The sequence below is a fragment of the Phoenix dactylifera genome, chromosome 11, assembly GCF_009389715.1.
Source record: "Phoenix dactylifera cultivar Barhee BC4 chromosome 11, palm_55x_up_171113_PBpolish2nd_filt_p, whole genome shotgun sequence".
Classification (NCBI taxonomy): domain Eukaryota; kingdom Viridiplantae; phylum Streptophyta; class Magnoliopsida; order Arecales; family Arecaceae; genus Phoenix; species Phoenix dactylifera.
Genome location: NC_052402.1, coordinates 11,880,212 through 11,900,220, shown reverse-complemented (window position 1 = coordinate 11,900,220; position 20,009 = coordinate 11,880,212). Strand labels below are relative to the sequence as shown.

At 40.3% G+C, this 20,009-nt stretch overlaps 2 protein-coding genes across 3 annotated transcripts; one reads left to right on the top strand and one right to left on the bottom strand.

Annotated features, from left to right (window-relative positions):
* The first annotated feature begins 4,610 nt into the window (after positions 1 to 4,610).
* On the top strand, positions 4,611 to 6,860 carry LOC103709461 (dof zinc finger protein 5-like). The gene has a single exon (XM_008794795.4). It carries the CDS (start codon positions 5,132 to 5,134, stop codon positions 5,624 to 5,626), a length of 495 nt encoding a protein of 164 aa, XP_008793017.1. The 5' UTR covers positions 4,611 to 5,131; the 3' UTR covers positions 5,627 to 6,860.
* A 12-nt stretch (positions 6,861 to 6,872) lies between these two features.
* Positions 6,873 to 12,635, bottom strand: LOC103709459 (protein CONSERVED ONLY IN THE GREEN LINEAGE 160, chloroplastic). Of its 2 annotated transcripts, XM_026805558.2 has the most exons (11): positions 12,571 to 12,635; positions 12,004 to 12,504; positions 11,861 to 11,913; positions 11,638 to 11,734; positions 11,447 to 11,545; positions 11,035 to 11,115; positions 10,690 to 10,781; positions 8,601 to 8,693; positions 7,808 to 7,876; positions 7,392 to 7,598; positions 6,873 to 7,284 (listed from the first exon to the last, which is right to left on the bottom strand). In XM_026805558.2, exons 2-10 carry the CDS (start codon positions 12,337 to 12,339, stop codon positions 7,457 to 7,459), a joined length of 1,062 nt encoding a protein of 353 aa, XP_026661359.1. In that variant the 5' UTR covers positions 12,340 to 12,504; positions 12,571 to 12,635; the 3' UTR covers positions 6,873 to 7,284; positions 7,392 to 7,456. The 2 variants fall into 2 exon arrangements, with proteins under 2 accessions (XP_026661359.1, XP_008793016.1); XM_008794794.4 differs by lacking the exon at positions 12,571 to 12,635 and having other exon boundaries at positions 6,885 to 7,598; positions 12,004 to 12,495.
* Positions 12,636 to 20,009: the final 7,374 nt, after the last annotated feature.

Here is a 20,009-nt window from a genome sequence, read left to right as displayed (position 1 = left end):
ACACTAAGCACTGCTATTGATATACTTTTATTTAGGACATTTAAATCTTGTAAATTACCCATGATGTATGGTCCTTTACATGTTATGAATTTTAGAGTAATGAGTGGGTATAGCTTAGTTAGCTGGTTGTACCTCTGCAGGTATCTGTTTAAAAGGATGTTGTAATAGCTAGTTAATCTTTACAAAGCATTTCACTTTTTTAATAAAAAAGAAGAAGAAGTAGAAGAAGAAGAATTCCATGAATCAAATGTTAACTTACCATGCTGCAGGTGCTCCTACATAAAATATATTTGATCATGAAGACATTGGTTTCAAAACGAGTTCTAGCCATCATTTATTACATGTATCATGACATAAAGGTTGAGAGATATCTCCTAAATCTTTTCGGTTCACGGGGTAACAAATAAAGAAATAAATATTTCATTTCGGATGAAGCTTCTGGTTGGAAGGCGACCCGAACAGTAAATGTGCAGCACAGTATTCTTATTTTCAAAAGGAAAAAAAAGTTATATAGCTGACATGCAATTCCCTTTTTGTCGCTCAACTTATCAACTGTAAACGAGCAATAAAAGATTGATATATTATAACCATGTAATTCACCGATACCATGCATAGTGTGGGCCATGGACTGCTTCCATTTTTTATAGATAGATAGATAGATAGATAGATATTGAGATTTATATATTAACCCAGCACTGTACAAATTTTTATCTCCAAATATTTCTTTTACTAAAGCATTTGCCAGATCTTTGTTACAATCCCCTCCTTTTCCTCTATCCTATTTTAGCTCATGTTATTTGTGCTAGAGCTCTCGTAGGCCAAGCCTCAGGCTTAAACTCTATTTATTTTCAACCAAGCTCTAAGTCTGGTATATATAAAATTTGATATTTTCTGTGCTCAAACTAGGCCCATGATCAACTTTTATTTATGTGTGCATGCATGGTTACCACAGCTCAGCTCATAGACTCAAATATAAAAGACAAGAACTGGAACTAAATGTTTTAGATGTCACAAAAAAAAAAAAAAGAATCATTAATACGACAGGATGGGATGCACCTCCCATGCCTCACCACATCTCTCTCTCTCCCCCTCCCTCCCTCCATCCTTCTATTGCAGCAGCTGCCATGTTGTTCAGAAAAAATTATTAATTATTGGAACCCACATATGGAGCTTTCTCCTCCTATTAGATGTCCACTCTAGAATAAACACATATAGCACCACGACAAACCCCTCTTTTTTTTATTTGAGCTATTGGTAGCTGTTGTGGCAAAGAGAGTGAGACGGGTGCTATGTAAGTTATAGATAGATAGATATGTATATAGTTATAGATGGATGGATGGATGGATGGATGGATGGATAGAGATAGAGATGTAAGTTATTTAATCCAACCCAATCATTCATCCTGGCCCAACCATGTTAAACCACATCCATTACCTTACGATTTGACGGGTTGATACATTGTCAAGCATGCAAACTTAGTCGTTCAGTCTTCTATTTTATGTCTTTCCTTTCATCCATTTATTCTTTTATACGGAATATGCGCTTAAGGATAATGCTATCTTTCCTTTCATCTATGTATTCTTTTATACGGAATATGCGCTTAAGGATAATGCTTCACAATGGACAAATGAGAACACTTTATTCATTGTGTATTTTATAGTGGGGTGTTAGATTTGATACTAAAAGCTTTGATACATGGTAAATCTAAGTCGTATTGCTTTAAGATGGAACACTTCTTAGAAAAACCCACTCAATTGGTTGGGAGAATCCAACTAAATGGAAAAGGTGTTATGCTTCCATCTGATGCTAAGGCTCTGAGGTTAGCTCAAGATTCATACCTAACATTTCATATTTCTGTGGGAACCCAAAAAGAGGCCACAGTCTTTCAAAAAGTGCAAAAGAGTCCTTTAGATCAGTCCACCAGTACTTGGAATTCCAGGACAGACCTATGAACTAGTGTGGACACCCATCTTCTCTATATTAATTGTGTGGTAGAGGTGGGGTGAATCCTTGAAAATTAAAAGGTTATGATTGTCCTTGACATAATTTATGGAAAAGATTATTATTCAGGACTATAAAAGATCAACCAGGGAAGCCATGCCAGCAACATGGAAATGGCCTTCCAACCAGATCAGTTCCAACTTTTTCCAAACAAGAACCTATTAAATTGTGGGAGAAGACCCATATTTATCCAAATAGCACATCGTTTTAGGCGAGAGAAAAAGGAGAGATGCCCCTTTGGGATAGCTGTGCAAGGAAAAGTAATGATTTGATCAAAGGAACAAGTGGGTGCTTTTGAATTGTTCTAATGAAGATTCCTTGATAAACAAGTCCGATTTGCATTGACCCACAAATAAAGACATCCCCAGTTAACTGTTTTGAAAGGAAAGCTAGCTAGGAAAAAAATTCCAAAGCCAGCGAAGACTTTCCATCTGTGTTTAAGTAAACAAGGAATTTATTATTGCAGTTGCTTTGGTGAAGATACTACTGAGCTGCAAATGAGCTGAGCTGCTTGAAAACATCATATTTATCTCAATAATAGGATCATTCGAACTCATTTATTAAGAAACAAGCTATGATAAAGCTTAATTTTTGCTAAGGTTCAACTAACAAATGATTAAGCCCTCGCCATCCGTATCTTGAACAAGTTTTTGGAAACTTGGGCTCCACTAAATAGAAAACCTAACTCAACTAGAAAATAAGCAAAGTTCGAACATTACACACACGCGTGGCTGACCTTTGCTCAACCTTTAACACCACTGACATCTAAAATATTAACCACAAGGTTTGATCAAATAAGATACCAACAAAAATGATACAATGTTGGATATGGAAAAAAGGATGAAAAATTCAATGGAATTCCTGATCCAATAAAGAATCCCATTTCGGATTTAGTATGGATAAAATAAATGATTTTCTTATATTATACTATTCAATTCCCGACGATGAATCGATTTGATAGATCAGATATTATTATTCATAATATTGATCCCATTCCTCAGAATTCAATTCATCCCATTGAATTGACAGGAGTTAAATTTCTTCTTTTTTTTTTTTTTTTTTTTTTTGATCAAGCAATGGCTATGGACTGCAATATCTAGGATGGTGAAATTGGTGCAATTTGTGATAGATTTGCCTAATTCACAAAGTTAGTGGCCTAATCAAATTTTTTTTTTTTTTTTTTTGGGCATCACACGAGCGGGACATTTAATTGGTTGGGTGATCTGGTAGGTGCTATGTAACTTCCCCATGACGAGACAAGTTTGGGTTGGGGATGGTCCACCGTGGGAACAGTTGGGACCAGTAATTGATGAGAGCTGGGGGCTACGTACTACCTCACAGCATGAATGAGAAGATGGAAGGAAAGAAAGACAAGTAAAAGAATCAAACGGTCCAAATATCTAATGCTAACCGTTCCCTTTTCAGCTTTCAGTGCTCCCTGCTCGCCATAAAACTAACCCATGTTACTCCAACCGCCATGTCAACCTTCTTAACTCGACCAAAGCCCGGATGGTGTTGGTCAGACATCCTTACACTGAATCTGAGCAATCAGCAATGGCCCCATGGCCCAAAATTCATTGTGAAATGTGACCGCTTGCAGGTCACCGGTCGGAAGTTTTTTTTTTTTTTGTTTTTCTCTCCCTTGCAAAAATGGCCCTTCTCCACTGAGTCGGAAGATATTATTTGAATTTCTTGATCTTGTATAAGTATCCAAGATCTATTCAGCAAATAACCGATGCCAGCATAAATTCTCACATACTTTCTCCGCTTAAGCTCTGATGTTTTCGTCAGGCTAAGAGTTCAAATTCATTCAAATCTAATCACAAACACCATGATCGGCCCATGGTCAGCCTCAATAGATTCGTGTTACAGTGTTCTCTAGTTTATATAAGTTATGAGTTGGATCTGCTCTGATATCATGTGTCATAATCTAAGACTTCACCTAAAAAGGCTAATCGGAAGATATTATTTAGGTTCCTTAATTTTGTATAAGTATTCGAGATCTATCCAGCGAATAAGCGATATGGGATTGAACCATGATACGTGATCTAACCCTTCCATGACTTGGAAAAAATAGATGAGAAAAGGGGGATACGGAGTGCTTTTGAAATTAAAATATAGATTTGCTATTGGATATATTACAATCATCCATCAGGTAAATGGATGGATGCTAGGTCTTAGATGTTTATATTAGTGCACCAGCCAAGATGCCGGATCACTGCAACATATGTAGTTGATACACGCAAGGAAGAAAGAAAAGAAACGCTAGATGGCCCCATAAATGAAACGTTGCTTTATTGCCATCATCACCATGTTCACAGCGGATATGTAGCACTAATGCATGCACCCCATACTTGGCCAGCATCCCTATTGAAAAGGATTACTGGACTTTTTGCTCGCCCTTCCCATATGGAAGAATTTAAATAGGAAGGAAATATGGCTTAGGTCTGCAATGAATTTGTTTGTCTCTCAAACAAATCCATAGCAGGCTAGGCCATTCCTTCCTATTTAATTTTTCCGTAGGGCCTACACTACTATAACTCCAATAAAACCATTAAGTGGAGGCACCAGCTAATTAAGCTAGGAATTTGGATTCAAATTCCATTTTCTCTGGAGTTGGAGAGACAAATATATTTGGAAGAGGTCTAGAGTCATTATTTACTGATCTTTTTATCACAAAATAAATAAATAAATAAATAAAATGGTAGAAGAAGATGAAGAAACCTCTGAGTATTTATAAGTCATGAACTTTGCTGCTTAGGATTGGAGATATACCTTATTCTCTGTATCGCTCTCTTTCTTTTAATTTGGCAAGCTATATTTATGTGAGATCTATAAGAACGCCGTTTTCAACCAAAAAAAAGAAAAAGGGACTTTGCTGCCAAGTAGTGAACAGCAAACCCTCAACCAGTTTGGAGGTCTCCTTTGTCAAACTTTTTTTGCTTGGGGCTTTTCCCATCCAAGCTGGTGAGAAGCATTAAATAATGAACTGCCTCCTTTTTATAGCTCTTCATATAGCCGAAGCATTGGTCATCCTTCTCCCCGTACTCCCATCTCACCCTCCACTCTCTCTCTCTCTCTCTCTCTCTCTCTCTCTCTCTCTCTCTCTCTCTCTCGTAGAGCTGAGCTGATGATGGCCGACGTCGAAATGAATCGCAGCGGCGAAGCGCCGGGCTTCAAGCTCTTCGGAACGGTGATCATAACGGAAGACAGACGGCCAAAGGAGGAGGAAGCGGAGAGGCCGGCGGCGGTGGCGGCAGCGGAGGTGGAGGCGGAGGCGGCGACGAGGGGAGCGGCGCTGCCGTGCCCGAGGTGCAAAAGCAAGGAGACCAAGTTCTGCTACTTCAACAACTACAACGTGAATCAGCCCCGCCACTTCTGCAAGGCCTGCCACCGCTATTGGACCGCCGGCGGCACCCTCCGCAACGTCCCCGTCGGCGCCGGACGCCGGAAGAACCGCCCCGCCCCCCGCGGAGGCAACGCTGCCGCCGCCGCCGCCTGCGTCCTCGAGTACCCCTCCTCTCTTTACATGGATGGCGGGGAGGTCCAGCGGTGGCTCCTGCGGCCTGAGCCGCCGGCGGCGAGGCCGAGGACTGATGCCAGCTTCAGACGTGGACTTCGTTGACCTTTCCATCTGCCTTGCCGTGTTACCTTCTTTCTTCACTTTCTCCTCCTCCTTTTCTTTTTTTTTTTAATTTTCCATTTTATGTCCATCACTTTTTTGTATGTAAAATGTGTACATCCCGAGTCTAGTGATCACCTAAAGTTATGTGGTGGCATCTAGAAGTATATGGTTTTTCCTTGTCGTTTCTTAGAAGCGTGCCGATTCCGTGAAGATTAGCCATCTTCTGAAGAAGACAATGTAGTGCAAGTATTGACAAGTGGATTAGCTTTCTCCTCATTCACATCACGGATGTGAAGTCAAAGAAACAGTTCTCTTGACGCTAAAGGAGTGTTTTCAAGGATAGAAATGTTAATCCTTCTGCTACAAGGTCCTACTGCTAGCTTTTTTTTCTTCCCTAATAATCAGTGAGGAAGTTGTTTAGTCCATCATACTTACGTGCAAAGTATGCAAGTCAATGAGATCAGACACGTCTGTTCTAGCTTCTTCTTTTTTTGCCCTTTTCGTTGAACATTTCTGCTCTTAACTTTTCTAAACAGACATGGACAGCTATGATGGACTGGAGACACCCACAAAAGTCCTCATCTTGGAAAAGAGAAGGAGAAAATGCCTGAGGGGAGATCGTAGTACAGATATGACAACCAACCCAACCTTTGGCATTGCATGGTGGTGTAGTCATTGGTGTAGGCTATTGTCTGTATTGGCTCTTGATACTTCAATATTTCAAGACTACTTCCCAACACCTGTTATGTCAGGATGCATTAAAAATAAAAATTTACCCCATGCAAACATCAAACTTACCAAACAGAATAGTGATCGTAATTGCGCAGCTTAAATTGGACTGAATGATAAACAAACTACTGATTGTTTCCAGGTAAGTTAATAAATGGCGAAAAGAAGTCAGAGAAACACCCTTTTTCTCTCGCACTGTAACAATAAAAGTTCAAACCTTGCAATGAAGAAGCTCTTTTGTTGCAACACTTGCAATCTCATGAATAAATATATAGCCACCTACCACCCACCTCCCCATACACATAAATAAACACACAGTAGCTAACAGAACACAAAGTTAAAAACAAATCTAGACATCCATTTATCCTTACCCATGACCTGCACAAACCCCAGCTGATTGTAATGACGTGTTATACATGATACAGTTTGCAGCTTTGCGATACTCAGTTTGAGATAATGTCATGAGATACGAGAGGAAGCAGATACACCTTATGGTAGCACAAAACTCAATGGTACGTAACCGTAATACTAGAGCACCCAAGTGCGTGTCGAACATAATCTTATCTTCTCAAAAGATAACAATTACTTGCTGCATGTCTGCAATCTGTAGATGTTGCAGATAATTAGCTTCTTAGGACGTGTTCCAAATTCAACTATCAAGATACAGCAGATACATTGTTCGTGAGCATTCTGATGACCATACACTTCTCTTTTTGGCCCCCAGTCTGGGACAGTTCGAGTGCATTCAATTAATATAGTACAATTACAGTGAACTGAAATAAATTCCTTCTTTGTGTCCAAGTGTTAACCTTCTCCATAACCCAGAAAATGATCTGTGAGACATCAGAACCCTTCAAAATTTCTCAGTTATTCTCTCCATGATTCTCTACCTATAAAATCAGTTCCTCCTTATTCATGAATATCTAAACCTGCATGAGTTAGAATGTGGTTTAGATGATACACCACTAATAAATTCAGCATGTATACATCACCATCCCAGATGTCTGCCAATATGACCACATAACTAGATTCTCACCATTTATGCGCACATAGTCAGTCAATTCTCAATGCAAGATGCCTCTCGTATGGAAAAACTAATATTCAAACTTGGGGCTTCTCAACTACATCCACATTCACAGCCTCCTGCATAGCTTGGACAAAAGTGGCAGCCTTATAGGTGAAAAACCCGACAAGCATCGGTATCAGCTCCAGGTGCATGAAGCCGTGATCTGGAACTAATATCCTGCTTTCAAGGAGAGATGTTTAGATAGACAATTGAAGGGCAAGAACCTCATTGGAAAGAAGCTACAGAAAACCATACAAATCATATTGAAAAAAAAGGCTAAAACTAAGGGAACTCAATGAGTGGAAGATTTCATATGACACATAATTTTTCAGAGACTTAACCAGTTCATTTATTGAATGCATCGACAAAGTCTCAGATGTACTTACCCATTCCATCTATTGTATATCATGACAAGTGCCACTGGAACCAGTAGCCTTGGTTGCCCAATTGCACCCCTGCAGGCAAGTTCCTCGGTGAATCTTTTGAGCATTACAAACAAAAGCTTTTCATTCTTCTTTTATCTTTATACTAAACATAGCATGCTACAAATTCAAGAGTAAAACTCTTATATCCACTTAATGAGAACATGGAATCCAGAAACAAATAAGTGAGGGTGATATATTTATTTAGTGTTTCATAGCCAGAGATATCTCTTGATCACTTTGGCTTGAGGCAACCATACATATACAAAATGCATGACCTTTTGAGGATCAACATTCAGAGGTAACTAGCTGAGTTCTTGTAACCAAACCATTACATCCATCGTTCATATTCTCATTTCTCAAATAGTCTTCACCAAGGATTTGTACACTATGATACAAATTATCATCCGTTAATTAAATTCTCTTGAGAAGAGGACTGGTTGCATGTGCTGAAGACTGCAGCAGTCTTCACAAGGATGGAGGCTCTCATTGTCATGGAGAAGTGAAGAGTTTAGGCCTTATGAAACATTCAGTGATGTTGCAAGCAAAGATTTAGAAAACCTTGTTTAGCTTGGGGTAAGGGGACAGCAAGAGAAAAGATTGGGTTGGGGGGGGGGGGGGGGGGGAGATAGAGGCCTAAAATAGATAGATAAGGACATAGGCTACAATCTTTTTTATTATCCTCTCTACAAAATAATTGCTTGGTCTTTAGACATGAAGTTAGCTTGTAATTAATTTAAAAGTAGGAAATACATACTTGACCATCCCTTTAGCCCCAGATGCCATGGAATCTACACTATTGCCAAGCAAACGTATGTACACCAAAGAACCAAGCAGCCCTGCACCATAGCTGAAAGAAGAACAGAGCATCAAGTGCTTCAAAGAGAGTGAAGTTCTGAAGCTTTTGCATGCACTAATTTTAGTTATGCAGGAAAAGTATGAAACTAAAAGATGGAAACAGATTTTCACACACTTTCAGCAATATAAACTAGACATGTCGTTAATGCAATGAATATAGCATCATGATGGAGAAAGAGGATGGGAGAAGCGGGGTGAGGGGGTGGGGGGATGCAGCCACTATCAGATCCATGTGTTATCTAGAAATTTACTTATCACAGTTTAGCAAGGGGTTGACAAAAAGACCGGAAAACACCATTGTTTCTTAAAATTGTAGATAAAATTTATATAACAAGCAGTTACAAAAGGTCCTAACATAATCACAATGTTTTCTGATTGATTTAAATAAAATCTAAATATATACAAATGTTTCATTCACCACATATCTCTTAAATTCATTCTTGAATATTGAATCATTCAACATATATTCAATTATTTATGTATATTCGAACAATTCACAAATAATGACTTGGCCATAAATTTCAAGTTATAGAATTATTTAGTAATTTACTTTGTTTCTGTTGTTATTGCGCCTATCGTGCTCTTTGTTTCTTGTGAATGCTTGTAACCAGATATATCAATCATTTTACATCTTTCAGATTTTGCTTTTAGTAATTTAAAAGTTTATTTAATAGTGAACTACTGCATTGATTTTGAGTTGCAATTTTTTCCCTTTTTGGTCATTGCTGAATACCAAACCTATGTTTATGCCCTGGTTATGTGTACTGTAAAACACCTCCTTGAATAAAACTAAATATTTTCTAAAGCTTTATCCAATCACAGATCTCATTTCTTCGATCTTCAACTCCTACTCTGCTAGTCAATTGCCTTGGTTGTTCGTTTTGTGATCTCATGATTCATGCTGTTCCAAAGGAAGAGTTATGGTCGAACTGATTAACAATAGTGATTGAAAAAAAATAGCATGGAGATGTGCGAGAGTTGCTGAGGAGGCTTTGCAAGGAGAGCAGCTCGAATTTTGTGCCAACAATTTAAAAGAAGTGTGGAAGATGTACCTTTTAGAGACATGCAGATAGAGATGCATAGACAGATATATAGAGAGAAGAGAGAGAATCCTTAACATGGAAAATCGCAATGAAAGATTCATAGCCAACCTCCACCAATTGGGAGAAAGTTTGTTAGCGCTTGATACTTAAAGTTGACTTCAGTGTTCTCCTCCAACTATTTATATAGTATATCATCAATCCTCTAAGAGGAGGAGCAAAACTACACTAGCAAGTGGCATGATGGCTAATGAGTTCACACTATGGCTGCGGATGTTCGAGAGATCATGGTCAATGTGGCTTTGGAGGAATTTTAAAGGAGCAACTTGACTTGCACGTGATTTTTATAGCCAGCGGAATTCATAGAGACGAAGTTTATCCTAGAGCTAGATCTCAACTCCTATATAAACTTTATCTCCTACCATGTTGCCTAGCTCCTTCTAAATTGCAAGATATATGCAATCAAATATTTACCCAAAAAAGAAAGTTTTACTTTTATTAGATCATTTCGAGACCCAAATCTCATCGAACCCCTATGTTGGCAGATTGAAGATTGTTACACTCTTAACCAAAGAGGAATACAACCCAGATTCTAAAAGGGGGACCTAGTATAAGTAGAGGATTTATGCATCAGTTTATTATCGCTTCATAAAAGCAAAAAGTGTCCAAAGCCCTACTTTCGTGATTCTTATTTATTTTCTGTGAGAGGCCCAAATTGAGTGGATTGAAGGAATTGCTTCCTTCTCTCTCTGGTCAGACCAAAATGTGTAAACTAGCAAATGAATAGCAAACTTAAAATGCAATATATCAATATCCATTGCAAAAACAAGTGAATGTGAGAAAGAGAAAGGAAAAGAAAGTATCCAGGAAGGAAACCCCTACAGAAATTATACAAGCTTATGTTTTGGAAAAAAACAATTATCTGCAACACAATACTCTCAGGCCTACCTAGCTGCAGTTTCGGGAGAGTAAGAAAGGTATGCTGAGACTACACCAATGCCACCAATACCCAAAGTGAGGAGTTGCAGCTTCTGTTTTAGCTGTAATAAGGAGAAAGAAAAAAGGCATAAATGTCAATTGCCAAAACATTGTCATATAGTATGTATTGTGAAATAGGATGCGATCTCCTTGCTTACTGAAATCCAACTCTCGCAGATAATTGAAGGGAGAAATTTTCAAAAATATAATAAATTAAATAAATTCATCAACTTGATATAAATAACGTAAAAGATCAAAGAGTGGTTCTCATGTCACTGTAATAGACCACAAATTTAGTGGGAAAAAAAAGGATACCTTGAGATACTGTTCCGTTGCCTGAGCTGCCAATATCTTGGGATCCCCTCTCTCCCTCCTTGATTCCCGTAACACAACATCCTACAACAAAATAAGTAATAAAAGAACCGTTGACAAGCATCACCATTTAAAGAAATCCATGTACAAAACAAACATCTTGTGCTCGGTGATCGTTAGCAATGAAATCTCCACCTATGCCACAGAGTACAAGAATCAACTTAAAATCTAATATATATTGAAATTGTCATGAGAATCACAGCATACAAAATAATTTTTTTAAAAAAATATATATATTCCAACCTTGTACAACCATAAAGTCATCAGGGCATATCCAAATTTCAAGCATAACAATAGCATGCACATCATTCAAATTGGATTGGAAGTTCCAATGTAGAGACTAGTGATGACTTACACTGCCTCCGGTGGCGGCCTTACTTGCACGGTCCCACTTTGCTTGCTCCCTCCTTGTTGGCACAAACCTCCATTTTGGAGATGAAGCATCATTCAGGCTCTACATAGATAATTTTGTTTTCAAAATATTTCAAAAATCAAAAGCAATTCAGTACTCCATATGCATTAATAATCACAAGAAAAACAGCTTACTTCAATGGCAGAGATGCCACGCCTTGCAGCCTCCACCTGCTGCTCCAATACCGGCGTCGGCGGCGGCCTCAGCTCTTTACTCAGATCAATTTCCACACTACAATTTCCCAGAAAACCAATTAATATGACCCAAAAGGGAGACCTTTTCTTTGTTATAGAACAAAATGTTCCCCGGAAGAAAGGAGGAAAAAAAACAGAAATGGATTGAGAATAAGTAACGAACCTATCAAGGCTCATGGCTCGATTAAGGCTCAAAAAGCCCGAGCTTTGCTCCTTCTGTTTTATTAAAATAAATATATACAGAAATTAGTAGCCAAGAAAACCCTAAGATAAGATAAAATTTTGGTGATGGGAGATGAGAGATACCACAGGAGGAGGCAAATTGGGGGTGGCTTTGTCTTCTCGGAGGAGGCGCTGCATGCGGCCGAGGAAGTCCTTGTTCCAAATGAAATCGTCGGTGGCGGTGACGGGATCCTCGTCGCCGCGGCCACCCCAGTACTTCCGAAGCTTCGTGGTCGTCGGCGGGCCGCCGTACTCCCCCGGAGCGACGCCGGTGGACCACTTGAGGGGCTTCTTCTTGGGGAGCACCACCTTGGTCTGGCGCGGCGACGGGACAGAGGGGGACAGGTCTTCGGAGGCCGGTACCGCCGCCGATAGAATGGAGGTGCGGTAGGCGGCAGCGGCGGCGGTGACGATGGCCATCAATGGCGGAGCTGCGGCGGGCGATGCGGACGGCCTGCCGAAGCTCCTAATCGCCAGTAAATATATTGAACTTGAGACACCCACTTCCGAGGGCCTGAGCGAATCTTCTCCAGGCCACCCGTTTATTACGAGGGTGTGGGCGTGGGTGCACGTAAAAACGTGGACCTGCCAAAGAGTTTTGGTGCAAGTCTCTCATCGAACTACTCATATTATAGGGACCAACAGTCTTACCCATATTATAGAGACCAACAGCAATGCAAACTGGATAGCCTTTTTATGCGGCTCACAAAAAAAGGTCTCCGGACGCGGATAGCCTTTTATGCAAACTGGATAGCCTTTTTATGAGGTCATCGGACGGACGCGAGTACAAGCTAGAAATCTTCTTCCCATGTTCACTAGGAAGTCTGGCCGACAGATTGAGGGGTAATAGATTTGGAGGTTGCGGATTTATCTACGTTGTAGCGCTATTCATTTGGAAGGCGACATGGAGTTGCCTACCGACCAGGAGTCTGCTAGCCGGACGAGGAGTGAGGGTTGCGCAGTGCTGTGTGGTGTGTACGGAGGTGGAGGAGACTATTGACTATATTCTAGTGCAATGCCCGAGGGCGAGAGAGATTTAGAGCAGTTCACCGGTCCCCTTGCCCCAGTCGATAGAGTCAGCATGGGCTCTGATTTTTTTTATTGAGAACCTCCATTCGGAGCCCCAGGTCTTGGGAGGAGGGCATCCTCAGAGCATACTTGGCTTACCATGTTTGGTTGAATAGGAATGCTGGTATATTTGAGGGTAGAAGGCCTTCACCGATGATGGTAGTTGATAGAGCTATATCACAGTCCTGGGAGGTTATTGCAGCCTCAGCATTGTTCACTGTTGGGATGGCCAGGAATATCTGGGGCACTTCATCTGCTGTCATAGCGCCCAGGTTCACCCTCGTTTCTTCGATGCCTCCACCCCTTGGTCATCTCAAAGTGAATTTCGACGGGAGTATGTCAGTGGATGGTACTATCGAATGTGTTGGATTTGTGATCAGAGATTCCTGGGGCAAGCTGGTGGCAGCTGGGGGTCAGCACACGCTAGGACTTACGGTTGTAGGGGCAGAGCTTCGGGCAGCATGGGAGGGGTTATCATTTGCGAGAAGAGTCCTCGGTGCCGAGTGGGTGCTTCTTGAGGGGGACTCCTCGGTGGTGATTGACTGGATTTAAGGTGTGGATAGATATAGTGATGGCCATCCCTTCATTAGACATACTTGGAAACTGGCCCAGGAGTTGGGGGGCTTCCAGGCAGTACACGTATTTCGGAAGGCGAACAGGGTAGCAGACTGGGTCGCCTTCTTCATCGCCCCACACTCCGGGAAGTTTCTTTGGACATTTATGGGAGACATTCCCTCTTCTTTGTATTTTTTACTTTTCTATGATCTGACAGGACGTACTCACTTTAGAGCTATATAATTTGCCATTCTGATAAAAAAAATATATTTAAGAGAACCATATATCCATCCCTTCTTTTTTGCACTATCTTCTTTTTTCTGATTTTATAGTCTATATCCCTGCCTGTTGTAGATGAGTTGGGAACTGGAAACTGAATGACCTCCTATGCAACACTCAAAAATATTTATTTGGAAGAATCACGTATTTGCCTCTCTCTCTGTTTGCATTATTTTTTTTCTTCTAATTTTATAGTCTGTACCCACACCCGTGAGTTGCCTACCCACCTCGTCTCTATGAGTTTACTTATATTATTAGATTAAACCACACTTGGAATACCATCCGAAGAAGCGCTGAGTCGGGATAAAAATGTTAGTATAGCCAGTGTTGGGCAACGGGCCGTGCCAGGCCGGCCCGGCCCAGGCCCACCGGGGCCACATGAGGGGGAACACGGGGCTCCCCTGCCAGATATTGTCTGGTTCTGGGGCTTCACGCAAGCGTCCTTCACCCCTTCCCGATTTTGTTTTCCACCCAAAACGCGTCTGCAGGATTAGGAGACACCCGCCTCATATGCCCAGGCTCTGGAACGAGTCTTTCCGATGTGGGACTATTGGGCCTCACACCCTTCCCACCATCGGACAAGAGCCATCCTCGGCTCTGATACCAAATGTCACACCCCTGCCTGCGCGAGGCACGTGAGGCACCTAGTGCCCATGTGGGGGCCACATGAGGGGGAACACGGGGCTCCCCTGCCAGATATTGTCCGGTTCTGGGGCTTCACGCAAGCGTCCTTCACCCCTTCCCGGTTTTGTTTTTCACCCAAAATGCGTCTGCAGGATTAGGAGATACCCGCCTCATATGCCCAGGCTCTGGAACGAGTCTTTCCGATGTGGGACTATTGGGCCTCACACCCTTCCCACCATCGGACAAGAGCCGTCCTCAGCTCTGATACCAAATGTCACACCCCCGCCTGCGCGAGGCACGTGAGGCACCTAGTGCCCACGTGGGGGCCACATGAGGGGGAACACGGGGCTCCCCTGCCAGATATTGTCCGGTTCTGGGGCTTCACGCAAGCGTCCTTCACCCCTTCCCGGTTTTGTTTTCCACCCAAAACGCGTTGCAGGATTAGGAGACACCCGCCTCATATGCCCAGGCTCTGGAACGAGTCTTTCCGATGTGGGACTATTGGGCCTCACACCGATACTTGCCTCATATGCCCAGGCTCTTGTCCAATGGTGCGGCCCGTCCAGCACGGAACGCCAGCCCGGCCCGGCCCCAGGCCCGTCTATTGGTGGGCCGGGCCGGGCACGGCCCGTAACGGGCGCAAACGGGCCGTGCCAGGCACGGCCCGCAACGGCTCCAGACGGGCCGTGCCAGGCACGGCCCGTCTGGAGAGGGGGGAGGAAAATAGCCGTTTCCAACGGCTATTTTCGGGAAAAAGACCCTTTTACCCCTCCCAACAGTCCAATAACGGCTGAATTGAGGGGTATTTTGGGAAAAAAAATTTTTTGGGCTTCTATAAATAGCCCATTCCTCCCTCATTCTCACCACACCAAACCAACTATTCTCTCCTTCTCTACTGCTATTATTTCTCTCTTCTAAAGTGCTCTTCTAGCAATTTAAGTTTTAGTTTGTTCAAGTGCTACACAAGAGGAGGTTCCTGTTGAGAAGAGAAGGTCGCTTCTGTTGAGAGCACAAGAGGAAGCTCGGAATCTCGGCTCTGCCTCTGCCCTCCGACCCTCTACTCAATTCCTCCTTGCGGTTAGTTTTTATTTTTTGAATCAATCATAGATATGTCATCTTTTGAGGAAAGTCAGTTTGGCATTCCTCCTGTTTCTGAGGGAGAAGAAACTAATCCCCAACCCCATGTTCCTAGTTCCTCTAGAACTGGTGAATCGAGTGAAGATCAAACCTCTTCTCGTAAGAGGACTAGTGCTGTATGGAATGAATTTGATAGAGTTATGGTTGATGGAGTCTGGAAAGCTAGATGTAAAAAATGTGCCAAACTTTATAGTTGTAGTAGTAGTGGGGGAACAGGGCATTTAAAAAGACATCAAGAGAGTCATAGGATGCATGATTCTCATGCTCAAACTCAAAGTACCCTTAATATACAAGGGGGATTACTTGTAGGTAATTTTGCATATAATCATGAAAATCAAAGAAAAGCACTTGTAAAATGGATAGTTAAGGATGAATTACCTTTTAGTTTATGTGAATCTTTTAATTTTGAAGAATATGTTCAATTAAACCTACAACCTACTTACAAAAGAACTAGTAGGCGTACATTTAGAAGAATAGCTATGACTAACTTTTTAGCAATGAAACAAAGTTTAATTGAATCACTTTCTACTTTAAATGTAAAAATTTCATTAACTTCTGATATTTGGTCAGCATCTGTAGGTAGTAATTGTTTTATTGCCATTACTGCTCATTATATTGATAATGATTGGCAATTAAATAAACGTATTCTTGCTTTTCGTGCTTTTGATTTTCCACATTCTGGGCAACAAATTTCAAATATCATTTATCAAACTGCATGTTCATATAATATTAATGATAAAATTATGTCTATTACTTTTGATAATGCATCTAATAATAATTCTGCTGTTGCATTATTAAAAGACTCATTGCATCCCATGTTAGATGGAAATTTATTGCATATTAGATATGCATGTCATATCTTAAATCTTTCTGTTCAAGCTGGCATGGGCATGATTCAAGATGTGATTTCAAAAATTAGAAATGCAGTTTCTTTTATTCATGCTTCAAGATCAAGACTTCAGGAATTTAAGGAATTATGCATAAATCATGGTAAACGTTTTAAAAAATTTAAACTTGATGTAATTACTCGTTGGAACTCCACATATAGCATGATACATGATGCATACCCATATAAAAACTTATTAAGTGCATATATTAATGATCGTGGATTAGGTTTTACATTGTCTGAAACTGATTGGAATAAAAAAAAAATTTTGGAAGATTTTTTGCTTAGTTTTTATAATGCTACCAATGTTCTTTCTGGTATTTATTATCCAACTTCATGTTCATTTTTACAACAAGCATATATAATTAGTCAAAAATTTGCAGAACATAGATATGATGATGTTTTAATGCCTATTATTGACCTAATGGAATCTAAATGGAATGAGTATTGGGACAAGATATGTCCTATGCATAACTTAGCTGCTGTATTTGATCCTAGAGTTAAATTAAATGGCGTGCTAATTTTACTTGATGCATACTCTGAAAATATGAATCAAGATTCTGAATTTGCTAAAGATGAGGTAAAACAACTTCTTTATGATATTTATGCTATATATGATGAAAAAATTCGTGGATCTAGAACACAAATACAAACCTCTATTTCTTCTTCTAATAGTTCTCGTTCGTCATCTATTTTTTCATTCATTGCACAGAGAAGACACACACATGCTTCAAGTTCCTCTTCATCTTCTTCATCTTTAAGTAGTGAACTAGAATTTTATTTACGAAATGATCTTCATTCTGCATATGATGAAAATCAAATAGAGAATCTAGATGTATTATCTTGGTGGAAGAGTGTTAGAAATCAATATCCTGTTATGTCTGCAATTGCACGCGATATTTTAGCTGTGCCGATGTCCACGGTAGCATCGGAATCCGCTTTTAGTGCAGGTCGGCGTGTTCTTGACGAAAAGAGAAGTAGGATGACGGGCGAAACGGTGGAGATGCTTCTCTGCTTCAAAGATTGGTTGGATGCTGAGGCAAGACTTCAAGATAAAGGTGGACATAATACAACATCCTCTGATGATGATGATACAAACACTACTGAAGACTGAAGACTGAAGACTGAAGAGTGAATACTTATTCACTGAATCACTGATGATTAGTAAGATTTCTTAATTTTTTATAATTGTACATTTTTATTGTATTCTGGAGGTCAGACCAAGGTCCAAACCTCGGCCCTTTCTTATTGTATTCTGGAGGTCAGACCAAGGTCCAAACCTCCCTTCATGTACCATTTTGATTTAAATTAATAAACTGGTAGGGGTCTATGCCAAACCCCCACCAATGGTGGCTTTAGCCTTTATATTCATAAATCCTTAGTTTTCAATATTTATTAATTTATTAAAAAAATTTATGAAGCATTAATTTTTATCGGGCCGGGCCGGGCCCAGGCCTGGACCGTGCCAGGCCCGCGGGCCAGCCCGGCCCAGGCCCTTATGGGCCGTGCCGGGCTGGCCCGCGGGCCGTGCCGTGCTTGGCCCGCGGGCCTAGACTGTGACCCAGCACGGCCCTCTCAAATGGGCCGTGCCAGGCACGGCCCGGCACTGTAGCGGGCGGGCCCACGGCCCGGCCCAGTGCCCAACTCTAAGTATAGGAAACTGAACACGGTGGCGACTGCGCCCATATATTTCTCACCACCTCTTTCCAACATGAGATCCTCGCGTGTTATGGGCTAAACCAACATCATTTACTTGGGCCCATGTGCTGAGTTTTAACTTTTAATAGATGGGCCATTAAGTGGCCCATGAACATTGAGTTGGGTCGGCTTCACATGACCTACATAGTTTAAACCTCCAGAGTCTTGTCAGAGTTGTGATATGGTTGAAACTGCTACCACTATTTTAGCTATTCTGGTATTAAATCCAAACTCCTAAGTATCATGCTGTCATGGTTTAAATATCTAATTTTATTTATTTATAGCTTTTAAGAAATAGAAAAGCTGCATCATATTTATCAAATTGCATAAACAATAGAAGTCAAATTGGAGGATAACTTGCATTTATATTACTTCCAACAACCATCGCAAATTATTAGGATCGGCGCACAAACATGTTTGTTTACAATCTGTCACAAAAGATGATGCATAAGAGAAGGTTAGGTGACAAGAATGACGCAAGATATATATCTAGTGACCTTGTCTGAGATCACACACTAATCCAAGTTTCGTATTGTAGATAATGATAATGCTTTTCAACTAACTCACATTCAGTTGTCTGTTTAATATGATTAGTTGAATGAGTGAAAGAAACCACCCAAGAATTTGGGCCCTTTGGACACGGTTTTGATTACAGTAAGAGTATGCTTAAACTTGGTTTGAGTTTAAGCCAATCACCTATGCACGTTCAAGCTTGGTTTTGGAGGCACTTAAATGTATTGGTTCAATTATTCGGGAAAAAAGAAAAACGTGGCACGAGTAAATGGGTTTTACACACTAATGCTTATCGACGGGACTAAAATTGGATCAGATACAAATTGGATACTAGCATATCAATATCCATATTTGTTTTATTTGACCAATACAGATATAAATATGAATGCTAGTCGGATGCAAAACTTCATATCCATATTTATTTTAAATGGATACAGATATAAATCGGATACCAAAAGTATGGATATCAATACAGATATAAATCGGATAATTAAACTTTATGACTGCAGAATCAATGATATTACTAGGGGCTCGTTTGGTTCGCGGGAAGTATTTTTCCTCCTAGTAATATGATTCCTGGGAAGAAGATTCCTAGGAAGAGAATGTCTGGAAATGTACTTTAGGCATGTTTGGTCAAACATGGAAAAGTGACAGATTTACATAGTGCTTATGTTTAGCTGACCATCAACTTTCCTGAGAAAGTTATGTATAATTTCTATTATATCCTTAATAAAAATTAGATCTTTAATGTTTCTTTAATGCTGAAGGGCCTTTTTGGAAAAAAATAAAGATGGAGTAATTTCCACCTCATGAGAAAGTAACTTTTTCATATTTCTCATGGAAAAGATTTTCTCATTAAATGTGGGAATCATATTTCCATGAGAATACAACTTTCCCATCTCTCTCCTTTGAAAATTCCAAACAAACAAAAGGCATCTCATTACTTTTCCGTTGACCATACTTTCTTCCATTCTTTCCCCGCAAACCAAATAAGCCCTAAGTGGATGATAAATCAAGTTAATAGCATGTTAATATGGACATTTATTTTTTTAAAATATTCGTGAGTGCTACATAAAATTAATCAGAGATACAAATAAAATCGGATATTTGGATACCAATCGATAGCTGTCTATCCATATATATATATATATATATATATATATATATATATATTTGATAGATATGGATATTAATTGGATGCTCAAATATCTATATCCATATAGATTGGATGTAAAAATGATTCGGATGGATATTATTCGATCTATTTTTACTCTACTTGTCGATCATCCTCTTAAGCAAAAGATGCAACTCGGACTGCGCTGGCATCAAG

What these genes read in the sequence shown, in the direction of transcription:
- LOC103709461 (XM_008794795.4), top strand. Translation starts at nt 5,132, where the DNA reads ATGATGGCCGACGTCGAAATGAATCGCAGCGGCGAAGCGCCGGGCTTC.
- LOC103709459 (XM_026805558.2), bottom strand. Translation starts at nt 12,339, where the DNA reads ATGGCCATCGTCACCGCCGCCGCTGCCGCCTACCGCACCTCCATTCTA. An exon ending in CCAATTTGCCTCCTCCTGTG is followed by an intron (nt 11,914 to 12,003) that starts GTATCTCTCATC and finishes TTAATAAAACAG; the next exon opens with AAGGAGCAAAGCTCGGGCTT. An exon ending in AGGCCGCCACCGGAGGCAGT is followed by an intron (nt 11,116 to 11,446) that starts GTAAGTCATCAC and finishes ATTTTGTTGTAG; the next exon opens with GATGTTGTGTTACGGGAATC.